The sequence below is a fragment of the Zosterops lateralis genome (assembly GCF_965231275.1).
Source record: "Zosterops lateralis genome assembly, chromosome: 31".
Lineage (NCBI taxonomy): Eukaryota > Metazoa > Chordata > Aves > Passeriformes > Zosteropidae > Zosterops > Zosterops lateralis.
This window is the reverse complement of record NC_139791.1, coordinates 328,972-349,804: the sequence shown is the minus strand read 5'-3', so window position 1 is coordinate 349,804 and position 20,833 is coordinate 328,972. Positions and strand designations below refer to the sequence as shown.

Genomic DNA, 20,833 nt, shown 5'->3' with positions numbered 1-20,833 from the left:
CCCTAAAAAAATCCCCAAAAATTCCCCAAAATTTTTCCAAAAAATTTCCAAAAAAATTTCCAAAAATTCCTCAAAAATTTCCTCCAAAAAAACCCCCCAAAAATCCCCAAAAATTCTCCAAAAAAATCCCAAAAAAATCCTAAAAAAAAATCCCTCAAAAAAATCCTAAAAAAATCCCCCCCAAATCCCCTTTTGGCTCAAACCACGCCCCCTTTACCTTATTTGCATAAAGGGGCGTGGCTTTACCAACAACAACATTACGTCATCTCAACCGCGTTAGACTTATGGGCGTGGCTTAGCTGACGGAATGACGTCACCGTGCGCGGTGGGCGTGGCTTATTCAACATGGCGGCGCTCCGGGTGTTGGTGGGAGTCAAGCGCGTCATCGACTTCGCCGTCAAGGTAAAAACTCACCTGGCCGGGCTCACCTGGCCACGCCCACCGGGCCGGGACACGCCCACCAATCCCGAGCGCCCCAAAAAACCCCAAAAATCCCCGAAATTTTGGTGATTTTTGGGGGTTTTTTGGGGGTTAAAGGGAAGGTCAGGGTATGAGGGGAGGGTTTGGCCACGCCCACTTTGCGTGGTCACGTCGCCTTTGCGTGACCACGCACGCGTTACGTGGCCACGCACACGTTACGTGGCCGCGCCCACAAAGCCAAGCCACGCCCACAAGGCCCAAGAACAGCCAAAAATGCCCCAAAAAACCCCAAAAATTCGCGATTTTTTTTGGAATTTTGGGGTTTTTTTGGGGTTTTTTTGGGTTTTTGGGGTTTTTGGGGTTGATTTCCCCCCAAATTTCATCATAAATTCGTAAATTTTCTGTCAAATTTGACCCAAATTCATCCAAAGTTTTCATAAAGTTCACCCAGAATGTTACTGAAGTTTCACACTGAATGATCCAAATGTCCGGATTTTTGCCTAAAATTCACCCAAATTTGACCCAAATCTTCCCCCAAAATCCCCTCAAATCTCCCAAAAAATCCCCAAAAAAATCACAAAAAAAATCCCTAAAAAATCTCCAAAAAATCCCTAAAAAATCCCTAAAAAAATCCTAAAAAATCGCCAAAAAATCCCCATAAACCCCCCAAATTTGGGGATTTTTTGGGTGTGGCTGATGCACACCTGAGGCAGGTGTACCTGACTCACCTGTGCTCACCTGTCCACCCTAAAAAATCCTAAAAAATCGCCAAAAAATCCCTAAAAAATCACCAAAAATCGCAAAAAAATCCCAGAATTTTGGGGTTTTTTTTGGCTTTTGGGGTTTTTTTGGCCCCTCACCTGAGTCAGGTGTCCCTGGGCAGGTGCGGGTGGCCCCGGGCGGGGCCGGGGTGCAGAGCCAGGGGGTGAAGCACGGCCTGAACCCGTTCTGTGAAATCGCCCTGGAAGAGGCCGTGAGGCTCCGCGAGGCCGGGGCGGCCCAGGAGGTCATCGTGGTCAGTCTGGGGACTAAAGCCAGCCAGGTGAGACACCTGGGGACACCTGGGGACACCTGGGGACAGGTGGGGGTGATGGACACACCTGGGGGCACCTGGGGGCAAAAAATCCGGTGAAAATTGGGAAAAAATTGGGAAAAAAAATGGAGAAAATTGGGATTTTGGGACACCTGGACACACCTGGATACACCTGAATATACCTGGGAGTGATGGGAACACACCTGGGCACACCTGGGGACACCTGGGGGTGATGGGGGAAAAAACCCGGTGAAAATTGGGGAAAAAATGGGAAAAAATGGAGAAAATTGGAGAAAATTGGGGTTTTTGGGACACCTGGGGATACCTGAGATACACCTGGGAGCATCTAAAGTACACCTGGGGACACACCTGGGCACACCTGGGACACACCTGAGATACCTGGACACACCTGGGGGTGATGGGGGAAAAAACCCGGTGAAAATTGGGGAAAAAATGGGAAAAAATGGAGAAAATTTGGGAAAAATTTAGGATTTTGGGACACCTGGGGACACACCTGGGGGTGGTTTTTGGGGATATTTTTGGGATATTTTTGGGATATTTTTGGGTTATTTTTTGGGATATTTTGGGGATATTTTTGGGGATATTTTTGTCTTAATTTTGGATTATTTTGGGGCAGTTTTTGGGGATATTTTTGTCTAATTTTGGGTTATTTTTGGCTTATTTTGGGCCAGTTTTTCGGGATTTTTTGAAGATATTTTTGAAGATATTTTTGGGATGATTTTAGGGGTAATTTAGGATTAATTTCAGATATTTTTAACCCTTTCCTGGCAGGAAACCCTGCGCACAGCCCTGGCCATGGGCGCTGACCGCGCCGTCCTGGCCGAAGTGGCCGAAGGAGTGACCGCGGGGCCCAAGGAAGTGGCCACGGCCCTGGCCGGGCTGGTGGGGCGGCTGCAGCCCCAGCTGGTCATCCTGGGGAAACAGGTGGGGCCTATAGACCCTATAGATCCCTATAGGACCCTATAGAACCCTATGGAATCTTATAGAGCCCTATGGAGCCCTATGGGATCTTATAGGGGTCCTATAGGGCTCTATGGGCTGGTGGGGCGGCTGCAGCCACAGCTCGTCATCCTGGGGAAACAGGTGGGGCCTATAGAGACCCTATAGAACCCTATGGAACCCTATGGAACCCCATAGAATCCTATGGGACCTTATAGGACCCTACAGAACTCTATAGACTTTTATAGACACCTATAGAACCCTATGGAACCTTATAGAACTCTATGGAATCCTATAGATCCCTATAGACCCCTATGGGACCCTTATAGACCCCTATAGACACTATGGAACCCTATAGACCCCTATAGAACCCTATGGGACCCTATAGACCCCTCTAGACCCCTATAAACCCCTATAGAACTCCCTATAGACCCCCATAGACCCCTATAGAATCCATATATCTCCCCTATAGACCCCTCTAGACCCTTATAGAACCCTATACACCCCTATAGACCCCCGTAGACCCCTATAGACCCCCTATAGACACCTATAGACCTCTTATAGACCCCCATAGACCCCTATAGAGCCCCTATAGACCCCCATAAACCCCTCTAGACCCCCTATAGACCTCTCTAGACCCCCCTATAGACCCTTATAGACCCCTATATAGATCCCTCTAGACCCCTATAGACCCCCCTATAGACCCCTCTAGACCCCCTCTAAACCCCTATAGCCCCCCTATAGACCCCCTATAGATCCCCATAGACCCCTATAAACCCCTATAGAATCCATATTTCCCCCATAGACCCCTATAGACCCTCCCAGCCCCTCTAAAACCCCATCCAGACCCCTATAGACCCCCTATAGACCCCCTATGGACCCCTATAGACTCCTATAGAATCCATATATCCCCCCTATAGACCCCCCTATAGCCCCCTATAGAATCCATATATTCCCCCCTATAGACCCCCAGACCCCCTATAGACCCTCCCAGCCCCTCTAAAACCCCTCCAGACCCCTATAGAATCCATATGTTCCCCCCCTTATAGGCGATCGACGACGATTGTAACCAGACCGGGCAGCTCTTGGCCGCCATGTTGGATTGGCCGCAGGTAAAGACGGGAAAAGGAAAAGGGCGGGAAAACCGTGCGCGGGGCATGATGGGATATATAATCTTCCTTATAGGGGGAGTGTATCCCAGAATCCTTTGCGGTGTAAACAGTGGGGGAGTGTATCCCACAATGCTTTGCGGTGTAAATAGAGGGGGAGTATATCCCACAATCCTTTGCGCGGTGTAAATAGGGGAGGAGTGTATCCCACAATGCTTTGCGGTGGGGGATTGTATTTACTCCTTAAGGCGCAAGGGGTGATGGGAAATATTTACCTTTTAAGTTGTACTGGGAATTCCCAGTTCATACTGGGAGGGTCTAAATCATACTGGGAGTGTCCCAGTTTATACTGGGAGGGTCTAGACCATACTGGGAGTGTCCCAGTCCATACTGGGAGGCTCTAACTCATACTGGTCAGCTCCCAGTCCATACTGGGAGTGTCTAATTCATACTGGGATGCTCCCAGTTCATACTGGGAGTGTCTAGACCATACTGGGATGGTTTTTCTCATACTGGGAGTGTCCCAGTCCATACTGGGAATGTCCCAGTCCATACTGGGAGGGTCTAAATCATACTGGGAGTGTCCCAGTCCATACTGGGAGTGTCCCAGTTCATACTGGGAGTGTCCCAGTCCATACTGGGAGTGTCCCAGTTCATACTGGGAGTGTCCCAGTCCATACTGGGAGTGTCCCAGTTCATACTGGGAGTGTCCCAGTCCATACTGGGAGTGTCCCAGTCCATACTGGGAGTGTCCCAGTTTATACTGGGAGGGTCCTAGTCCATACTGGGAGGGTCCTAGTCCATACTGGGAGTGTCCCAGTCCATACTGGGATGGTTTATCCCATACTGGGAGTGTCCCAGTTTATACTGGGAGTGTCCTAGTCCATACTGGGAGTGTCCCAGTTCATACTGGGATGGTTTTTCTCATACTGGGAGTGTCCCAGTCCACACTGGGAGTGTCCCAGTTCATACTGGGATGGTTTTTCTCATACTGGGAGGGTCTAGATCATACTGGGAGTGTCCCAGTCCATACTGGAAGGGTTTAACTCATACTGGGAATGTCCCAGTCCGTACTGGGAGTGTCCCAGTCCACACTGGGAGTGTCCCAGTCCATACTGGAAGGGTTTAACTCATACTGGGAGTGTCCCAGTCCATACTGGGAGGGTTTTTCTCATACTGGGAGTGTCCCAGTCCATACTGGGATGCTCCCAGTTCATACTGGGAGGGTCTAAATCATACTGGGAGTGTCCCAGTTTATACTGGGAGTGTCCCAGTCCACACTGGGAGTGTCCCAGTCCACACTGGTTTATCCCCAGGGCACTTTCGCCTCCCGGGTGGAGCTGGACTCGGGGGCCGTGCGGGTGCAGCGGGAGGTGGACGGGGGTCTGGAGACCCTGAGGCTGCGGCTCCCGGCCGTGCTGACGGCCGACCTGCGGCTCAACGAGCCCCGCTACGCCACGCTGCCCAACATCATGGTCAGTGGGGGGCTTTGGGGGGGCTGGGGGGTCCCTAAAATCTCTGGGAGGGTCCCCAAAGTTCTCAAAAAAAATCTCAGAAAAAATCGCGTAAAAATTCCCCCAAAAATTCCCCAAAAAAACCCCCAAAATTAGAAAAAAATTCTGAAAAATCCCCCCAAAAATCCCCTAAAAATCCCCAAAAAATCTCCCCCCCAAAAACAAAAAATCCCCTAAAAAATCCCAAAAAAATCCCCCCAAAAAATCCCTAAAAAATCCCCTAAAAAATCCCCCCAAAAAACCTGAAATTTCCCAAAAATTCTGCAAAAATTCCCCTAAATGTCAAAAACATCCTCTGAAAATAATGCCCCAAAAATTAAAAAAAAATGGCAAGAAAAATCCCCCAAAAATCCCCGAAAAAATCTCCCCAAAAATCCCCCCAAAATCCCCTAAAAAATCCCCAAAAAATCCCCCCCAAAAAACAAAAAAATCCCCTAAAAAATCCCCCGAAAATCCCCCAAAAATCCCCCCAAAAAACCCTCTGAAATTTCTCAAAAATTCCAAAAAAATCCCCCGAAAAATTCCCAAAAAAAACCCAAAAATTAGAAAAAAATTCCCAAAAATCCCCAAAAAATCCCAGAAAAATCTCACCAAAAAATCCCCCCAAAAATCCCCCCAAAAATCCCAAAAAAAATCCCAGAAAAAATCCCCTAAAAAATCCCCAAAAAACCCAAAAAATCCCCTAAAAATACCCAAAAAATCCCAGAAAAAATCCCTAAAAAATCCTAGAAAAATCCCCCTAAAAATCGCCAAAAAACCCCTGAAATTTCTCAAAAATTCAAAAAAAAATCCCCAAAAAATCCCCCCAAAATCCCCAAAAATTAGAAAAAAATTCTAAAAAATCTCCCCAAAATTCCCCCAAAAAATCCCCCCAAAATCCCAGAAAAATCCCCCCAAAAATCGCCAAAAAAACCCCCTCTGAAATTTCTCAAAAATTCCAAAAAAATCCCCCGAAAAATTCCCAAAAAAACCCCCAAAAATTAGAAAAAAATTCCCAAAAATCCCCAAAAAATCCCAGAAAAATTTCACCAAAAAATCCCCTAAAAAATCCCCCCAAAAATCCCAAAAAAATCCCAGAAAAAATCCCAGAAAAAATCCCTAAAAAACCCAAAAAATCCCCTAAAAATACCCAAAAAATCCCAGAAAAAAATCCCTAAAAAATCCTAGAAAAATCCCCCTAAAAATCGCCAAAAAAACCCCTGAAATTTCTCAAAAATTCAAAAAAAATTCCCCAAAAAATCCCCCAAAAATCCCCCAAAATTAGAAAAAAATTCTAAAAAATCTCCCCAAAAAATCCCCTAAAAAATTCCCCCAAAAATCCTCAAAAAATCCCTAAAAAATCCCAGAAAATCCCTCCAAAAATCCCCAAAAAATCCCCTAAAAATCGCCCCTAAAACACCCCCCAAAAAACCCAAAAAATCCCCTAAAAATCCCCCAAAAACCCCCCAAAAAATCCCCCCAAAAATCCCCAAAACCCCCCAAAAATCCCAACAAATAAATAAATAAACTAACTTCCAAAATTTCCTAAAAAATCCCCTAAAAATCCTCCCAAAATCCGAAAAAAAAAATTTAAAAAAAAATCAAAAAAATTTCCAAAAAATCCCCAAAAAATCCCCCCAAATAATCCCCAAAAAATCCCCTAAAAATCCCCCAAAAAATCCAAAAAAATCCCTAAAAAATCCCCCAAAAAATCCCCCAAAAAACCCCCCAAAAAATCCCCCAAACCCCCAAAAACCTCAACAAATAAATAAATAAATAAACCTCCAAAATTTCCTAAAAAATCCCCTAAAAACCCTCCCAAAATCCAAAAAAATTTTTTAAATAAATCAAAAAAAAAATCCAAAAAATCCCCAAAAATCCCCAAAAAACCCCCAAAAATCCCCCCAAAAAATCCAAAAAATCCCCAAATCCCCAAAATTTTTTCAAATTTCCTTTTTTTTTCCCCCCAGAAAGCCAAGAAGAAACCCCTGGAGGTGATTCCAGCGGCGGATTTGGGGGTCCCGGGGGGGTCCCCCCGGCTGAAGGTGCTGCAGGTGCAGGAGCCGCCCCCCAGGGCCGGGGGGGAGAAAGTGGAGAATGTCCAGGACCTGCTGGGGAAACTGAGGCAGAGCGGCCGCATCTGAGTCTCCTGGGGCCTCCCAGTTTGTCCCAGTTCATCCCAGTTTGGCCCAGTGCCTTCCCAGTTCAGCCCCGGGGCTGGACCAGTAAGAACTGATAAGAACCAGTTTGGTGCTGATGGTTCCCAGTTTGTCTCAGTGCCTTCCCAGTTTGTCCCAGTGACTCCCAGTTTGTCCCAGTTCATCCCAGTGACTCCCAGTGACTCCCAGTTCATCCCAGTATGGCCCAGTGCCTTCCCAGTTCAATCCCAGTAAGAACTGATTCATCCCAGTTTGGTGCTGATGGTTCCCAGTTTGTCCCAGTGCCTCCCAGTGACTCCCAGTTCGTCCCAGTATGGCCCAGTGCCTTCCCAGTTCAATCCCAGTAAGAACTGATACATCCCAGTTTGGTGCTGGTGGGTTTTCAGTGGTTCCCAGTTTGTCCCAGTTCATCCCAGTTCATCCCAGTGACTCCCAGTTCATCCCAGTATGGCCCAGTGCCTTCCCAGTTCATCCCAGTATGGCCCAGTGCCTTCCCAGTTCATCCCAGTTTGGCCCAGTGCCTTCCCAGTTCAGCCCCAGGGCTGGACCAGTAAGAACTGATAAGAACCAGTTTGGTGCTGATGGTTCCCAGTTTGTCCCAGTTCATCCCAGTGACTTGTGTGACCTCCCAGTTCATCCCAGTGACTCCCAGTGACTCCCAGTCCATCCCAGTATGGCCCAGTGCCTTCCCAGTTCAATCCCAGTAAGAACTGATACATCCCAGTTTGGTGCTGGTGGAATTTCAATGGTTCCCAGTTTGTCCCAGTTCATCCCAGTTCATCCCAGTTTGTCCCAGTTTGTCCCAGTATGGCCCAGTGCCTTCCCAGTTCATCCCAGTGCCCTCTAAACCCCTCCCAGTCCATCCCAGTCCCTCCCAGTCCATCCCAGTCCCTCCCACCTCAATAAAGGCGTCGCCGCTCAATGGCGTCATCACGTACACGCAGGGCGTGGCTTAAAGGGGCGTGGCCACACCCTGGCCCAGTTTGGGTTTTTTATATTCGGGTTTTTGATGGTTTTTACTGGGTTTTAGCCCTGCGGGGGGGTCCCAGTATAAACCAGTTTGGCATTGGGGGGTCCCCAGTGCTTCCCAGTTTGGCCCAGTATATCCCAGTATCTCCCAGTTTAGCTCCAATGGTGGGTCCCAGTTTGTCCCAGTAGGAACCAGGGGATTCCGGTCCGTCTCGACACGATCCAGAGGCTCCCAGAGTGTCCCAGTTCGCTCCCAGTTCCTCCCAGTTTGTCCCAGTTCGTCCCAGTCTCGGAAACGGCGGCCCCACGTTGCCCGGCAACGCCTCGCCCCGCCCTTTCCATCTGTCAATCAAACCGCGCCGCCCAATCAGCGCGCGAGAAACCGCGCCGGCCGCATAGGCGGGGCTTCTCCCGACCGACAGCTCCCTCCGCCAATGGGAAGAGGCGGAGGAAAGTCGCCGACCAATCAGCGCGGAGGACGCTCTGCAAGAGCGGGGCGGGCGGCCCCGTACGGCCCCTCAGAGCCGGGGCGGCGGCGGCGGCGGCGAAGATGGCGGCGGCGGACGGCGACGATTCGCTTTACCCCATCGCAGTGCTCATCGACGAGCTCCGCAACGAGGACGTGCAGGTAAAACCTCCTGGGCTTCCCCGCCGTCCCCTCGGGGCTTTTCCGCCGCTTCAAGGCCTTTTCGGGGCCCCGGCCGCCATCGCCCCGCTGGCCGCGGCCGCGTTGCTGATGGCGGCCATGAGACGGGCGCGCTGATTGGTTGAGACGGCCTGTTCCCCTCAGGGGCGGGCGAATGGGCGGCGGCGTTACAATGTGTGGGGGGCAGTTGCGGTGGCCTCGGTGGTTGCGGTGAGAGGCGCGCTCTGATTGGCTGGCGGTTTTGTTAGGCGCGTTCTGATTGGTCGGCGGCTCGCGGAATCCCCCCCCGCCCGCCGCACCGCCCCCTAGCGGCGGGGCAGCGCCAGCCTGAGGCAGCGCCTCTTCCCATTGGCTGCTGCTGGAGTGGGCGGGGCTCGGCGGAGCCAATCAGCGGCCTCCTCTCTACCGCAGACCATGAGACGCCGCTCCTGATTGGCTGCGTCGCTTTGGGGGGGGCGGGGCTTGCCGTGAGGGGAACATTCCCCCGACATTTTCCCCTCAAATTTTCCCTCAAAAAAATCTTTTTTCCCTTTTATTTATTTTTTTTTTATTTCTCTCAGCTACGCCTCAACAGCATCAAGAAGCTCTCCACCATCGCGCTGGCGCTGGGCGTGGAACGAACCCGCAGCGAGCTCCTCCCTTTCCTCACCGGTACCTCAGACTGGGGAGGGCGGGAAAACCCCAAAATCCGGGTTGGGGAAGCCCAAAAATGAATTAAAAATCGGCTTATTTTGGGGGGAGGTTATACAGTGGGTGGGGTTTATATGGTGGGCGTGGTTTGGGAGCTGTGGGCGTGGTTTGGGGATGGTTTTGGCGGGGTGGGCGTGGTTTTGTGTGCGGTGGGCGTGGCTTTGGTGGCTGGGCGTGGCTTGGGTGATGTGGGCGTGGTTTAAGTGCTGTGGGTGTGGCTTAAGAACACTGGGCGTGGTTTGGGGGTGTGTGGGCGTGGCTTAATCACAGCAGACATTGCTTTAATGTGGTGGGCGTGGCTTGAGTGATGTGGGCGTGGCTTATGGCATTGATTGACAGCCGAGTGCCAGCCAGGTGAGTGACTCAGGTGCGTGTTTTACCTGCAGACACCATTTACGATGAGGACGAGGTGCTGCTGGCCCTGGCTGAGCAACTGGGCACCTTCACTGCCCTCGTGGGGGGACCCGAGTTCGTGCACTGCCTGCTGGTGAGACACCTGCAAATGTACCTGGGGGCCCAAAAAATACACCTGGAGACCCAAAAATACACCTGGGGAGGGAAAAAACACACCTGGGAGGTCCAAAAATGTACCTGGGGAGGCTTAAAATGCACCTGGGGGGCCAAAAAATACACCTGGGAGCTCCGAGCCCCCACCTTGTGTCTGTCTCACGGTCCATACCTGGTGTCCATCTGTCCATCCTGTGTGTCCATCTGTCCATCCTGTGTGTCCGTCTGGCCACCCAATGTCCATCTGACCACCCAATGTCCATCTGTCCATCCTGTGTGTCCATCTGTCCATCCTGTGTGTCCGTCTGGCCACTCAATGTCCATCTGTCCACCCAATGTCCATCTGTCCATCCTGTGTCCATCTGTCCATCCTGTGTGTCCGTCTGACCACCCAATGTCCATTTGTCCACTCAATGTCCATCTGTCCAATGTCCATCTGACCAATGTCCATCTGACCATCCTGTGTCCATCTGACCACCTGGTGACCATCTGACCATCTCACCATCCAATTTTCCTCTGACCACTCCACGTCCATCTCTCCATTCCACGTCCTAATGACCACCTGGTGTCCATCTGTCCACCCAATGTCCATCTGTCCACCCAATGTCCATCTGTCCACTCAATGTCCACTCCGTGTCCACCCACAGCCCCCCCTGGAGAGCCTGGCCACGGTGGAGGAGACGGTGGTGAGGGACAAAGCCGTGGAGTCGCTCCGGGCCGTGTCCCACGAACACTCCCCGCCGGACCTCGAGGGTCACTTCGTCCCTCTGGTCAAGCGCCTGGCGGGCGGCGATTGGTTCACGTCCCGGACGTCGGCCTGCGGCCTCTTCAGCGTCTGCTACCCAAGAGTGTCCAGCCCGGTCAAGGCCGAGCTGCGCCAGTGAGTGACCACTGAGGGGTCGTGAGTGACCATTGAGGGGGTCATGAGTGACCACTGAGGGGTCAGGGGGTCATTGAGGTGACCACAGGGTCATTGAGGTGGCCACAGGGTCATTGAGGTGACCACAGGGTCAGTGTCTGCTACCCACCAGTGTCCAGCCCGGTCAAGGCCGAGCTGCGCCAGTGAGTGACCACTGAGGGGGTCGGGGTCATTGGGGTCATGGAGTTATGGGGGTGGTCACCACAGGGTCATTGAGGTGGGTGTGGGGTCATTGAAGTGACCACGGGGTCATTGAGGTGGGTGTGGGGTCACTGAGATGACCACAGGGTCACTGAGGTGACCACGGGGTCAGTGAGATGACCATGGGGTCAGTGAGATGACCACGGGGTCATTGAGGTGACCACAGGGTCACCAACCCATCCCTGGGGTCACTGAGATGACCACAGGGTCATTGAGTTGGTTGAGTGGTCAGTGAGGTGGCCACAGGGTCAGTGAGATGACCACAGGGTCAGTGAGGTGACCACAAGGTCACTGAGGTGGCCACTGGGTCAGTGAGATGACCACAAGGTCACTGAGGTGGCCACTGGGTCAGTGAGGTGACCACAGGGTCACTGAGGTGAGTGTGGGGTCAGTGAGGTGACCACAAGGTCACTGAGGTGGCCACAGGGTCAGTGAGATGACCACAAGGTCACTTAAATGGCCACGGGATCATTGACATGGGTGTGAGGTCATTGAGATGACCACAGGGTCACTGGGGTGACCACAGGGTCAGTGAGATGACCACAGGGTCACCGAGTTGAGTCTGGGGTCACCAACCCGTCATTGAGGTGACCACAGGGTCATTGAGTTGGGTGTGGGGTCATTGAGGTGACCACAGGGTCACCAACCCATCCCTGGGGTCACTGAGATGACCACAGGGTCATTGAGTTGGTTGAGTGGTCAGTGAGGTGACCACAGGGTCATTGAGGTGACCACAGGGTCAGTGTCTGCCACCCGCCAGTGTCCAGCCCGGTCAAGGCCGAGCTGCGCCAGTGAGTGACCACTGGGGGGTCATGAGTGACCACTGAGGGGTCCTGGGGTGATGAGTGACCATTGAGGGGTCCTGGGGTGATGAGTGACCACTGAGGGGTCAGGGGGTGATGAGTGACCACTGAGGGGTCATTTGGATCATTGGGGTCATGGGGGTGGTCACCACAGGGTCACTGAGATGGGTCTGGGGTCACTGAGGTCACCACAGGGTCACTGAGGTGGGGTCAAGGTCATTGAGATGACCACAGGGTCATTGAGTTGGGTGTGTGGTCATTGAGGTGACCACAAGGTCACTGAGGTCACCACAGGGTCATTGAAGTGACCACAGGGTCACCAACCCTGCCCAGGTGTGCCCAGGTGACCCTTAGGTATATCCAAGTGACCTTTAGGTGTATCCAGGTGTGTTCAGGTGTATCCAGGTGACCCTTAGGTGTATCCAGGTGTATCCAGATGACCCTTAGGTATATCCAGGTGACCCTTGTACGTATCCAGGTGTATCCAGGTGTATCCAGGTGACCCCTAGGTGTATCCAGGTGACCTTTAGGTGTATCCAGGTGTGTTCAGGTGTGTTCAGGTATATCCAGGTGACCCTTAGGTGTATCCAGGTGACCCCAGGCCATACTCAAATGACCCCCAGGTGCCTCCCAGGTGTGCCCAGGTGTGCTCAGGTATGTGTTCCCCCCCTCAGGTACTTCCGGAACCTGTGCTCTGACGACACGCCCATGGTCCGTCGCGCCGCCGCCTCCAAACTGGGCGAGTTCGCCAAAGTGCTGGAGCTGGAGCACGTCAAGAGCGAGATCATCCCCATGTTCTCCAACCTGGCCTCGGACGAGCAGGTAACCTCACCTGGGCACACCTGGGCACACCTGGGGGCACCTGGGGGCACCTGGGGGGAAAAAAACCACACCTGGGCACACGTGGGATGTCTGAGAACACCTGAGGATTTACCTGTGCACACCTGAGGGCATTTGTGACTCACCTGGGGCTCACCTGTGCACACCTGAGGCTCACCTGTGCACACCTGAGGCTCACCTGTGCACACACCTGTGTCCCAGAACTCAGTGCAGTTACTGCCAATAGTGACCTGCATTAGAAACAATTACCTGTGACTCAATTGTGACTTACCTGGGGATTATCCAGGTGAGTTGAGACTTACCTGTGACTCACCTGTGCACACCTGAGGCTCACCTGTGCACACCTGTATCTCCCAGAACTCAGTGCAGTTACTGGTAGTGGAGTCGTGGATTAGGAACGATCACCTGTGACTCACCTGGGGGGTTACCTGGCTGTGATTTCTGCCTTACCTGTGTCTCATTCTCACCTGTGCTCACCTGTGCTCACCTGGGCAGGACTCTGTTCGGCTGCTGGCGGTCGAGGCCTGCGTGAGCATCGCGCAGCTGCTGCCGCAGGAGGAGCTGGAGGGGCTGGTGATGCCCACCCTGCGCCAGGCGGCCGAGGACAAGTCCTGGCGCGTCAGGTACATGGTGGCCGACAAGTTCACCGAGGTGAGACGCACCTGGGGGCACCTGGGGACACCTGGGGGGCAGGTGGGGGTACCTGGGGGAGGAAAAATGGGGGAAAACGGCGAAAATTGGGAGAAAATTAGGAGAAAATTGGGGGGAAATTGAGGGAATTGGGGATTTGGGGACACCTGGGGACACCTGGGCACACCTGGGGACACCTGGGGGAGGAAAAATGGGGAAAAACGGCGAAAATTGGGAGAAAATCGGAGAAAATTTGGAGAAAATTGAAGAAAATTTGGAGAAAATTGGGAGAAAATTGAGGGAATTGGGGATTTGGGGCACCTGGGGGTACCTGGGGACACCTGGGGACACCTGGGGGAGGGAAAATGGCGAAAATTGGGAAAAAATCTGAGAAAATTTGGAGAAAATTCAGAGAAAATTGGGGGAAAATTGAGGGAATTGGGGATTTGGGGGCACCTGGGACACACCTGGGGACACCTGGGGGAGGAAAAATGGGGAAAAACAGCAAAAATTGGGAGAAAATCGGAGAAAATTTGGAGAAAATTGGGGGAAAATTGAGGGAATTGGGGATTTGGGGACACACCTGGGGACACACCTGAGGACTCACCTGTCCCCACCTGTCTCACCTGTCCTCACCTGTCCCCACAGCTCCAACGGGCCGTGGGCCCCGAGATCACCAAGACCGACCTGGTGGGCGCCTTCCAGAGCCTGATGAAGGACTGCGAGGCCGAGGTCCGAGCGGCCGCCTCGCACAAGGTCAAAGGTCAGCGGGGCAGGGGTCATTGGGGTCACACCGGGGTCATTGGGGTCACACCGGGGTCATTGGGGTCACCCAGGGGTCATTGGGGTCAGCGATTGGTCATTGGGGTCACACCGGGGTCATTGGGGTCAGTGATTGGTCATTGGGGTCACACAGGGGTCATTGGGGTCACACAGGGGTCATTGGGGTCAGCGATTGGTCATTGGGGTCACACGGGGGTCATTGGGGTCACACAGGGGTCATTGGGGTCAGCGATTGGTCATTGGGGTCACACGGGGGTCATTGGGGTCAGGGATTGGTCATTGGGGTCACACAGGGGTCATTGGGGTCACACAGGGGTCATTGGGCCAGCGATTGGTCATTGGGGTCACACAGGGGTCATTGGGGTCACACAGGGGTCATTGGGCCAGCGATTGGTCATTGGGGTCACACAGGGGTCATTGGGGTCACACAGGGGTCATTGGGGTCAGGGATTGGTCATTGGGGTCACACAGGGGTCATTGGGGTCAGGGATTGGTCATTGGGGTCACACAGGGGTCATTGGGGTCACACAGGGGTCATTGGGGTCACTGACCTGTCCTGGGGTCACTCACCTGTCCTGGGGGTCACACACCTGTCCTGGGGGGTCACTCACCTGTCCTGGGGTCACTGACCTGTCCTGGGGGTCACACACCTGTCCTGGGGTCACACACCTGTCCTGGGGTCACTGACCTGTCCTGGAGGGTCACACACCTGTCCTGGGGGGTCACACACCTGTCCTGGGGTCACTGACCTGTCCTGGGGGTCACTCACCTGTCCTGGGGTCACTCACCTGTCCTGGGGTCACTGACCTGTCCTGGGGGGTCACACACCTGTCCTGGGGGGTCACTGACCTGTCCTGGGGTCACTGACCTGTCCTGGGGGGTCACTGACCTGTCGTGGGGGGTCACTCACCTGTCCTGTTGTCCCCGTTGTCCCCAGAGTTCTGTGAGAACCTGTCCCCGGATTGTCGCGAGGCCGTGATCATGGGCCAGATCCTGCCCTGCATCAAGGTGAGCTCACCTGGGGGCACCTGGGGACAGGTGGGGACACACCTGGGACACCTGGGGGGACCTGGGGACAGGTGGAGACACCTGGGGGGACCTGGGGACAGGTGGGGACACACCTGGGACACCGGGGACACCGGGGACACCGGGGACACCTGGGGGGACCTGGGGACACAGCTGGGGACACCTGGGACACTTGGGGACACACCTGAGCTCACCTTGAAGACACACCTGGGACACCTTGGGGATACCTGGGGACACACCTGGGGACACACCTGGGACACATCTGGGGACACATTTTAAACACACCTGGGGACACACCTGGGACACACCTGGGCTCACCTTGAGAACACACCTGGGGACACACCTGGAGACGCACCTGGGGACACACCTGGGACACACCTGGGGACACATTTGAAGACACACTTTAAACCCACCTGGGGACACACCTGAAGCACACCTGAGCTCACCTTGAGGACACACCTGGGACACACCTGAACACACTTTAAACCCACCTGGGGACACATTTGAAGACACACTTTAACACACCTGGGGACACACCTGGGGACACCTGGGACACACCTGAGGACACACTTGGGGACACACCTGGGAACACACCTGAGCCCACCTGTCCCCCCTGTCCCACCTGTCTCACCTGTCCCCTCTGTCCCCCCTGTCCCCCCTGTCCCACCTGTCCCACCTGTCCCCCCTGTCCCCCCTGTCCCACCTGTCCCCCCTGTCCCCCCTGTCCCACCTGTCTCACCTGTCTCACCTGTCCCACCTGTCCCACCTGTCCAGGAACTGGTATCCGACGCCAACCAACACGTGAAGTCGGCGCTGGCCTCGGTGATCATGGGCCTGTCCCCAATCCTGGGCAAGGACAACACGGTGGAGCACCTGCTGCCCCTGTTCCTGGCACAGCTCAAGGATGAGGTGAGGGCACACCTGGGCACACCTGGGGACACACCTGGGGACACCTGGGGAGACACCACCTGCTGGAAGCTCCTCCCAGTTTATCCCAGTTTGTCCCAGTTTATCCCAGTTCCCTCCCAGTTCCCCTCAATGAACTCCCAGTGTATTTATGGCTCCCCCTGGTGGCGGCTTTGGGAACTGCAGCTCCTTCCCAGTAACTCCCAGTTTGTCCCAGTTGCCTCCCAGTTCATTCCAGTCCCCCCCAGTCCCTCCCAGTATATCCCAGTACACTCCAGTGCCCCCCAAACCCCTCCCAGTATAAACCAGTTTATCCCAGTTCCCCTCAATGAACTCTCAATGTATTTATGGCTCCCCCTGGTGGCGACTCTGAGAACTGCAGCTCCTTCCCCCTTTCCCCCAGTCAATTGCAGTCTCTCCCAGTTCATCCCAGTTGCTTCCAGTCCATCCCAGTTCATCCCAATTCATCCCAGTCCCTCCCAGTTCCCCCCAATGAACTCCCAGTGTATTTATGGCTCCCCCTGGTGGCGGCTTTGGGAACTGCAGCTCCTTCCCAGTAACTCCCACTTTCTCCCAGTCCCCTCCCAGTCTCTCCCAGTCCCTCCCAGTTGCTCCCAGTAACTCCCAGTTTCTCCCAGTGCCCCGAGGTGAGGCTGAACATCATCTCCAACCTGGACTGCGTGAACGAGGTGATCGGGATCCGGCAGCTCTCGCAGTCGCTGCTCCCGGCCATCGTCGAGCTGGCCGAGGACGCCAAGTGGAGAGTCCGCTTGGCCATCATCGAATACATGCCGCTGCTGGCCGGCCAGCTGGTGAGACTGGGAGGGACTGGGAGAAACTGGGAGGGGACTGGGAGGGACTGGGATAAACTGGGAGTGAGTTATAGGTGTTTATGAGGGACTGGGATGGAGTTATGGCTTTGTATGGGAGGACTGGGATGGGACTGGAAGGGACTGGGAGGGAACTGGGAGCCACTGGGATAAACTGGGAGGGACTGGGATGGACTGGGAGGGGGTTGGAGTTGACTGGGACAAACTGGGACAAACTGGGAGTTACTGGGAAGGAGCTGCAGTTCCCAAAGCCGCCACCAGGGGGAGCCATAAATACACTGGGAGTTCATTGAGGGGAACTGGGAGGGAACTGGTTTATACTGGGAGGGACTGGGAGGAACTGGGAGCATTGGGAGGGGTTTGAGTGTACTGGTCCATACTGGTTTATACTGGTTTATATGGCCCATACTGGTCTATATTGGTTAATACTGATTAATATTGGTTTGTACTGGTCTATACTGGTCTATACTGGTTTTTACTGGTGTCTCCCCCCCCCTCAGGGCGTGGAGTTCTTCGATGAGAAGCTGAACTCGCTCTGCATGGCCTGGCTGGTGGACCACGGTACTGGTTTATACTGGTTTATACTGGGAGGGGATTACTGGGGCACTGGGAATGGGTTAATAGTGGTTTATACTGGTTTATACTGGTTTATACTGGGAGGGGACCAGGAGGGTTACTGAGGCACTGGGGGTGGGTTAATAGTGGCCTTTACTGGTCTATACTGGTTTATACTGGTTATACTGGTTTATATGGGTTTCTATGGGTTTATACTGGTCCATACTGGTTTATACTGGTTTATACTGGTTTCCCTCACAGTCTACGCCATCCGAGAGACCACCACCAGTAACCTGATCTATACTGGTTATACTGGTTTATACTGGTTATATTGATTTCTATGGGTTTATATTGACTTATACTGGTCCATACTGGTTTATACTGGTCTATACTGGTTTATACTGGTTCATACTGGTTTCTTTCCCAGTCTACGCCATCCGAGAGGCCACGACCAGTAACCTGAGGAAACTGGTCTATACTGGTTTATACTGGTCTATACTGGTTATATTGGTTTCTATGGGTTTATATTGGTTTATATGGGGTTATACTGGTTTATACTGGTTCATACTGGTCCAAACTGGTTTTTACTGGTTTCTTTTCCAGTCTACGCCATCCGAGAGGCCGCCACCAGTAACCTGAGGAAGCTGGTGGAGCGTTTCGGGCACACCTGGGCCCAGGGGACCATCGTGCCCAAGGTGTTGGCCATGGCCGCCGACCCCAACTACCTGCACAGGATGACGACGCTGTTCTGTATCAATGTGAGTACCTGGGCACACCTGGGGGGTCACTGACACACCTGGGGACACCTGAGATACACCTGGGGGGTCATTCACACACCTGGGAGGGGTTATAGACACACCTGGACACACCTGGACACACCTGGGTACAGACCCCAACTACCTGCACAGGATGACGACGTTGTTCTGTATCAATGTGAGTACCTGGGGACACCTGGGGACACCTGAGATACACCTGGGGACACCTGGGCACACCTGAGATACACCTGGGGACACCTGGGCACACCTGAGACACACCTGGGGACACCTGGGGACACCTGAGATACACCTGGGCACACCTGGGGGATCATTGATACACCTGGGGAGTCACTGACACACCTGGGCACACCTGGGAGGGGTTACAGAGACACCTGGGACACACCTGAGGCACGAACAATGGATGTTCCCAATCCCTGTCCGTGTCTCACCTGTATCTCACCTGTCCATACCTCACCTGTATCTCACCTGTAACTCACCTGTAACTCACCTGTATCTCACCTGTATCTCACCTGTATCTCACCTGTATCTCACCTGGCCAGGTGTAACTCACCTGTCTCACCTGTATCTCACCTGTATCTCACCTGTATCTCACCTGTAACTCACCTGTAACTCACCTGTATCTCACCTGTATCTCACCTGTATCTCACCTGTATCTTACCTGCCCAGGTGCTGTCCGAGGTGTGCGGACAGGAGGTCACCACCCAGCAGATGTTGCCCACCGTGCTGCGCATGGCGGCCGACGCCGTGGCCAACGTTCGCTTCAACGTGGCCAAATCCCTGCAGCGCATCGGGCCCATCCTGGACAGCGGGTACTGGACTGGTTTATACTGGGATATACTGGTTTGGACTGGTTTATACTGGTTATACTGGTTTATAATGGTTATAGTGGGTTTTACTGGTTTATACTGGTTTATACTGGTGTGATCAAGTCCCTGAACCACATTGGGACCATTCTGGACAGCAGGTAACTGGTTTATACTGGTTTATACTGGTTTATACTGGTTTATACTGGTTTATACTGGTTTATAATGGTTATACTGGTTATACTGGTTATACTCATTATATTGGGTTATAATGGTTTATATTGGGTTATACTGGTTTATACTGGTTATACTGGTCCCTGCAGAGCATCAGGCCCATCCTGGACAGTAGGTACTGGTTTATACTGGATTATACTGGTTTATACTGGGTTATACTGGTTTATAATGGTTATAATGGGTATAGGGGTTATACTGGTTTATACTGGTTATACTGGTCCCTGCAGCGCATCGGGCCCATCTTGGACAGTAGGTACTGGTTTATACTGGTTTATACTGGTTTATACTGGTTATACTGGTTTATATTGGTTTATACTGGTTTGGGTTGGTTATATGGTTTATAATGGGTATAGTGGGTTATACTGGTTATACTGGTTTGTACTGGTGTGGTCAAGTCCCTGAACCACATTGGGACCATCCTGGACAGCAGGTAACTGGTTTATACTGGGATATACTGGGATATACTGGTTTGGGTTGGTTATAATGGGTATAATGGGTTTTACTGGTTTATACTGGTTTGGACTGGTTTGTTCTTGTCATACCTGTCACACACCTGTCTCCCACCTGTCCTTGTCCCACCTGTATCTCACCTGTATCTCACCTGTCTGCTCTCACCTGTCCAGCACTCTGCAGACCGAGGTGAAGCCGGTGCTGGAGAAGTTGACGCAGGATCAGGACGTCGACGTCAAATATTTCGCACAGGAGGCGCTGACAGGTGAGAGCTCACCTGGGCACACCTGGGACACACCTGGGACACACCTGGGGACACCTGGGGACACACCTGGGACACACCTGGGGACACCTGGGGACACCTGGGGACACCTGGGGACACACCTGGGACACACCTGGGACACACCTCGGACACACCTGGGCACACCTGGGGACACCTGGGCACACACCTGGGGGGGAACATTGAGGGTCAAGGGACACCTGGGGACACCTGAGAGGGACCAGTGACACACCTGGACATGACTGGGGAAGGAAGGGACACCTGGACACACCTGGGGACACCTGGGACACACCTGGGGACACCTGGGGGGGACATTGAGGGTCAAGGGATACCTGGGCACACCTGGGGACACACTTGGGGACACACCTGGGCACACCTGGCCCCTCAGGTGCCCTCAGGTGACCCCCGTGTTCTCTCCCCTCCCCCACAGTGCTGGCGCTGGCCTGACCCCGCCCCCTCCTCAAAGGCCCCGCCCCCTCCAGCATGTGACCGGCGCCCCTCCCCCACCCTCCTCCCCATTGCTCCTCCCCCACCTCTGTCACCCCTCCCCCCACCCCTCCCCCTCTCCTCTTTCTGCTGTTCATTAATTAATTAATTAACGAGGATTTCGGCGTTAATAAAAACCACAACGAGGCTCCGGAGTCGCGTCATTAATTAATTCTTTCTTGGGGGGGCGGGTGTTTGGGTCAAAAAATAATTTTTAATTAATTTTTAATTAATTTTAAAATTTTAAAAAAGCGTCGCTGGTCCTTTAAATCTAAGCCACTCCCCCTTTAAGGCGGTGCAGACAACACTCTTTAAATGCGCATGC

The 20,833-nt window shown here is 53.1% G+C and overlaps 2 protein-coding genes across 9 annotated transcripts; both read left to right on the top strand.

The window, feature by feature from the left end:
• Positions 1-290: 290 nt before the first annotated feature.
• ETFB (electron transfer flavoprotein subunit beta) lies at positions 291-7,897 on the top strand. Of its 6 annotated transcripts, none has more exons than XR_014592013.1 (7): positions 291-402; positions 1,304-1,462; positions 2,246-2,398; positions 3,463-3,525; positions 4,839-4,997; positions 6,986-7,362; positions 7,662-7,897. XR_014592013.1 is itself a non-coding variant. In XM_083880644.1 (6 exons), the coding sequence occupies exons 1-6, from the start codon at positions 346-348 to the stop codon at positions 7,157-7,159; spliced, it is 765 nt and encodes a 254-aa protein (XP_083736770.1). In that variant the 5' UTR covers positions 291-345; the 3' UTR covers positions 7,160-7,559. The 6 variants fall into 6 exon arrangements, 1 of the variants encoding a protein (XP_083736770.1); XR_014592014.1 differs by having other exon boundaries at positions 6,986-7,382; XR_014592015.1 differs by lacking the exon at positions 7,662-7,897 and having other exon boundaries at positions 6,986-7,218; positions 7,314-7,559.
• Positions 7,898-8,617: 720 nt separating this feature from the next.
• PPP2R1A (protein phosphatase 2 scaffold subunit Aalpha) lies at positions 8,618-20,606 on the top strand. Of its 3 annotated transcripts, XM_083880637.1 has the most exons (15): positions 8,618-8,771; positions 9,350-9,440; positions 9,866-9,966; positions 10,634-10,866; positions 12,584-12,731; positions 13,245-13,400; positions 14,028-14,142; positions 15,100-15,170; positions 15,963-16,097; positions 16,733-16,906; positions 17,425-17,485; positions 18,083-18,237; positions 18,922-19,064; positions 19,916-20,007; positions 20,453-20,606. In XM_083880637.1, the coding sequence occupies exons 1-15, from the start codon at positions 8,694-8,696 to the stop codon at positions 20,467-20,469; spliced, it is 1,770 nt and encodes a 589-aa protein (XP_083736763.1). In that variant the 5' UTR covers positions 8,618-8,693; the 3' UTR covers positions 20,470-20,606. The 3 variants fall into 3 exon arrangements, with proteins under 3 accessions (XP_083736763.1, XP_083736765.1, XP_083736764.1); XM_083880639.1 differs by lacking the exons at positions 8,618-8,771; positions 9,350-9,440; positions 9,866-9,966; positions 10,634-10,866 and adding an exon at positions 11,008-11,048 and having other exon boundaries at positions 20,453-20,605; XM_083880638.1 differs by lacking the exons at positions 8,618-8,771; positions 9,350-9,440; positions 9,866-9,966; positions 10,634-10,866 and adding an exon at positions 11,831-11,897 and having other exon boundaries at positions 20,453-20,605.
• Positions 20,607-20,833: the final 227 nt, after the last annotated feature.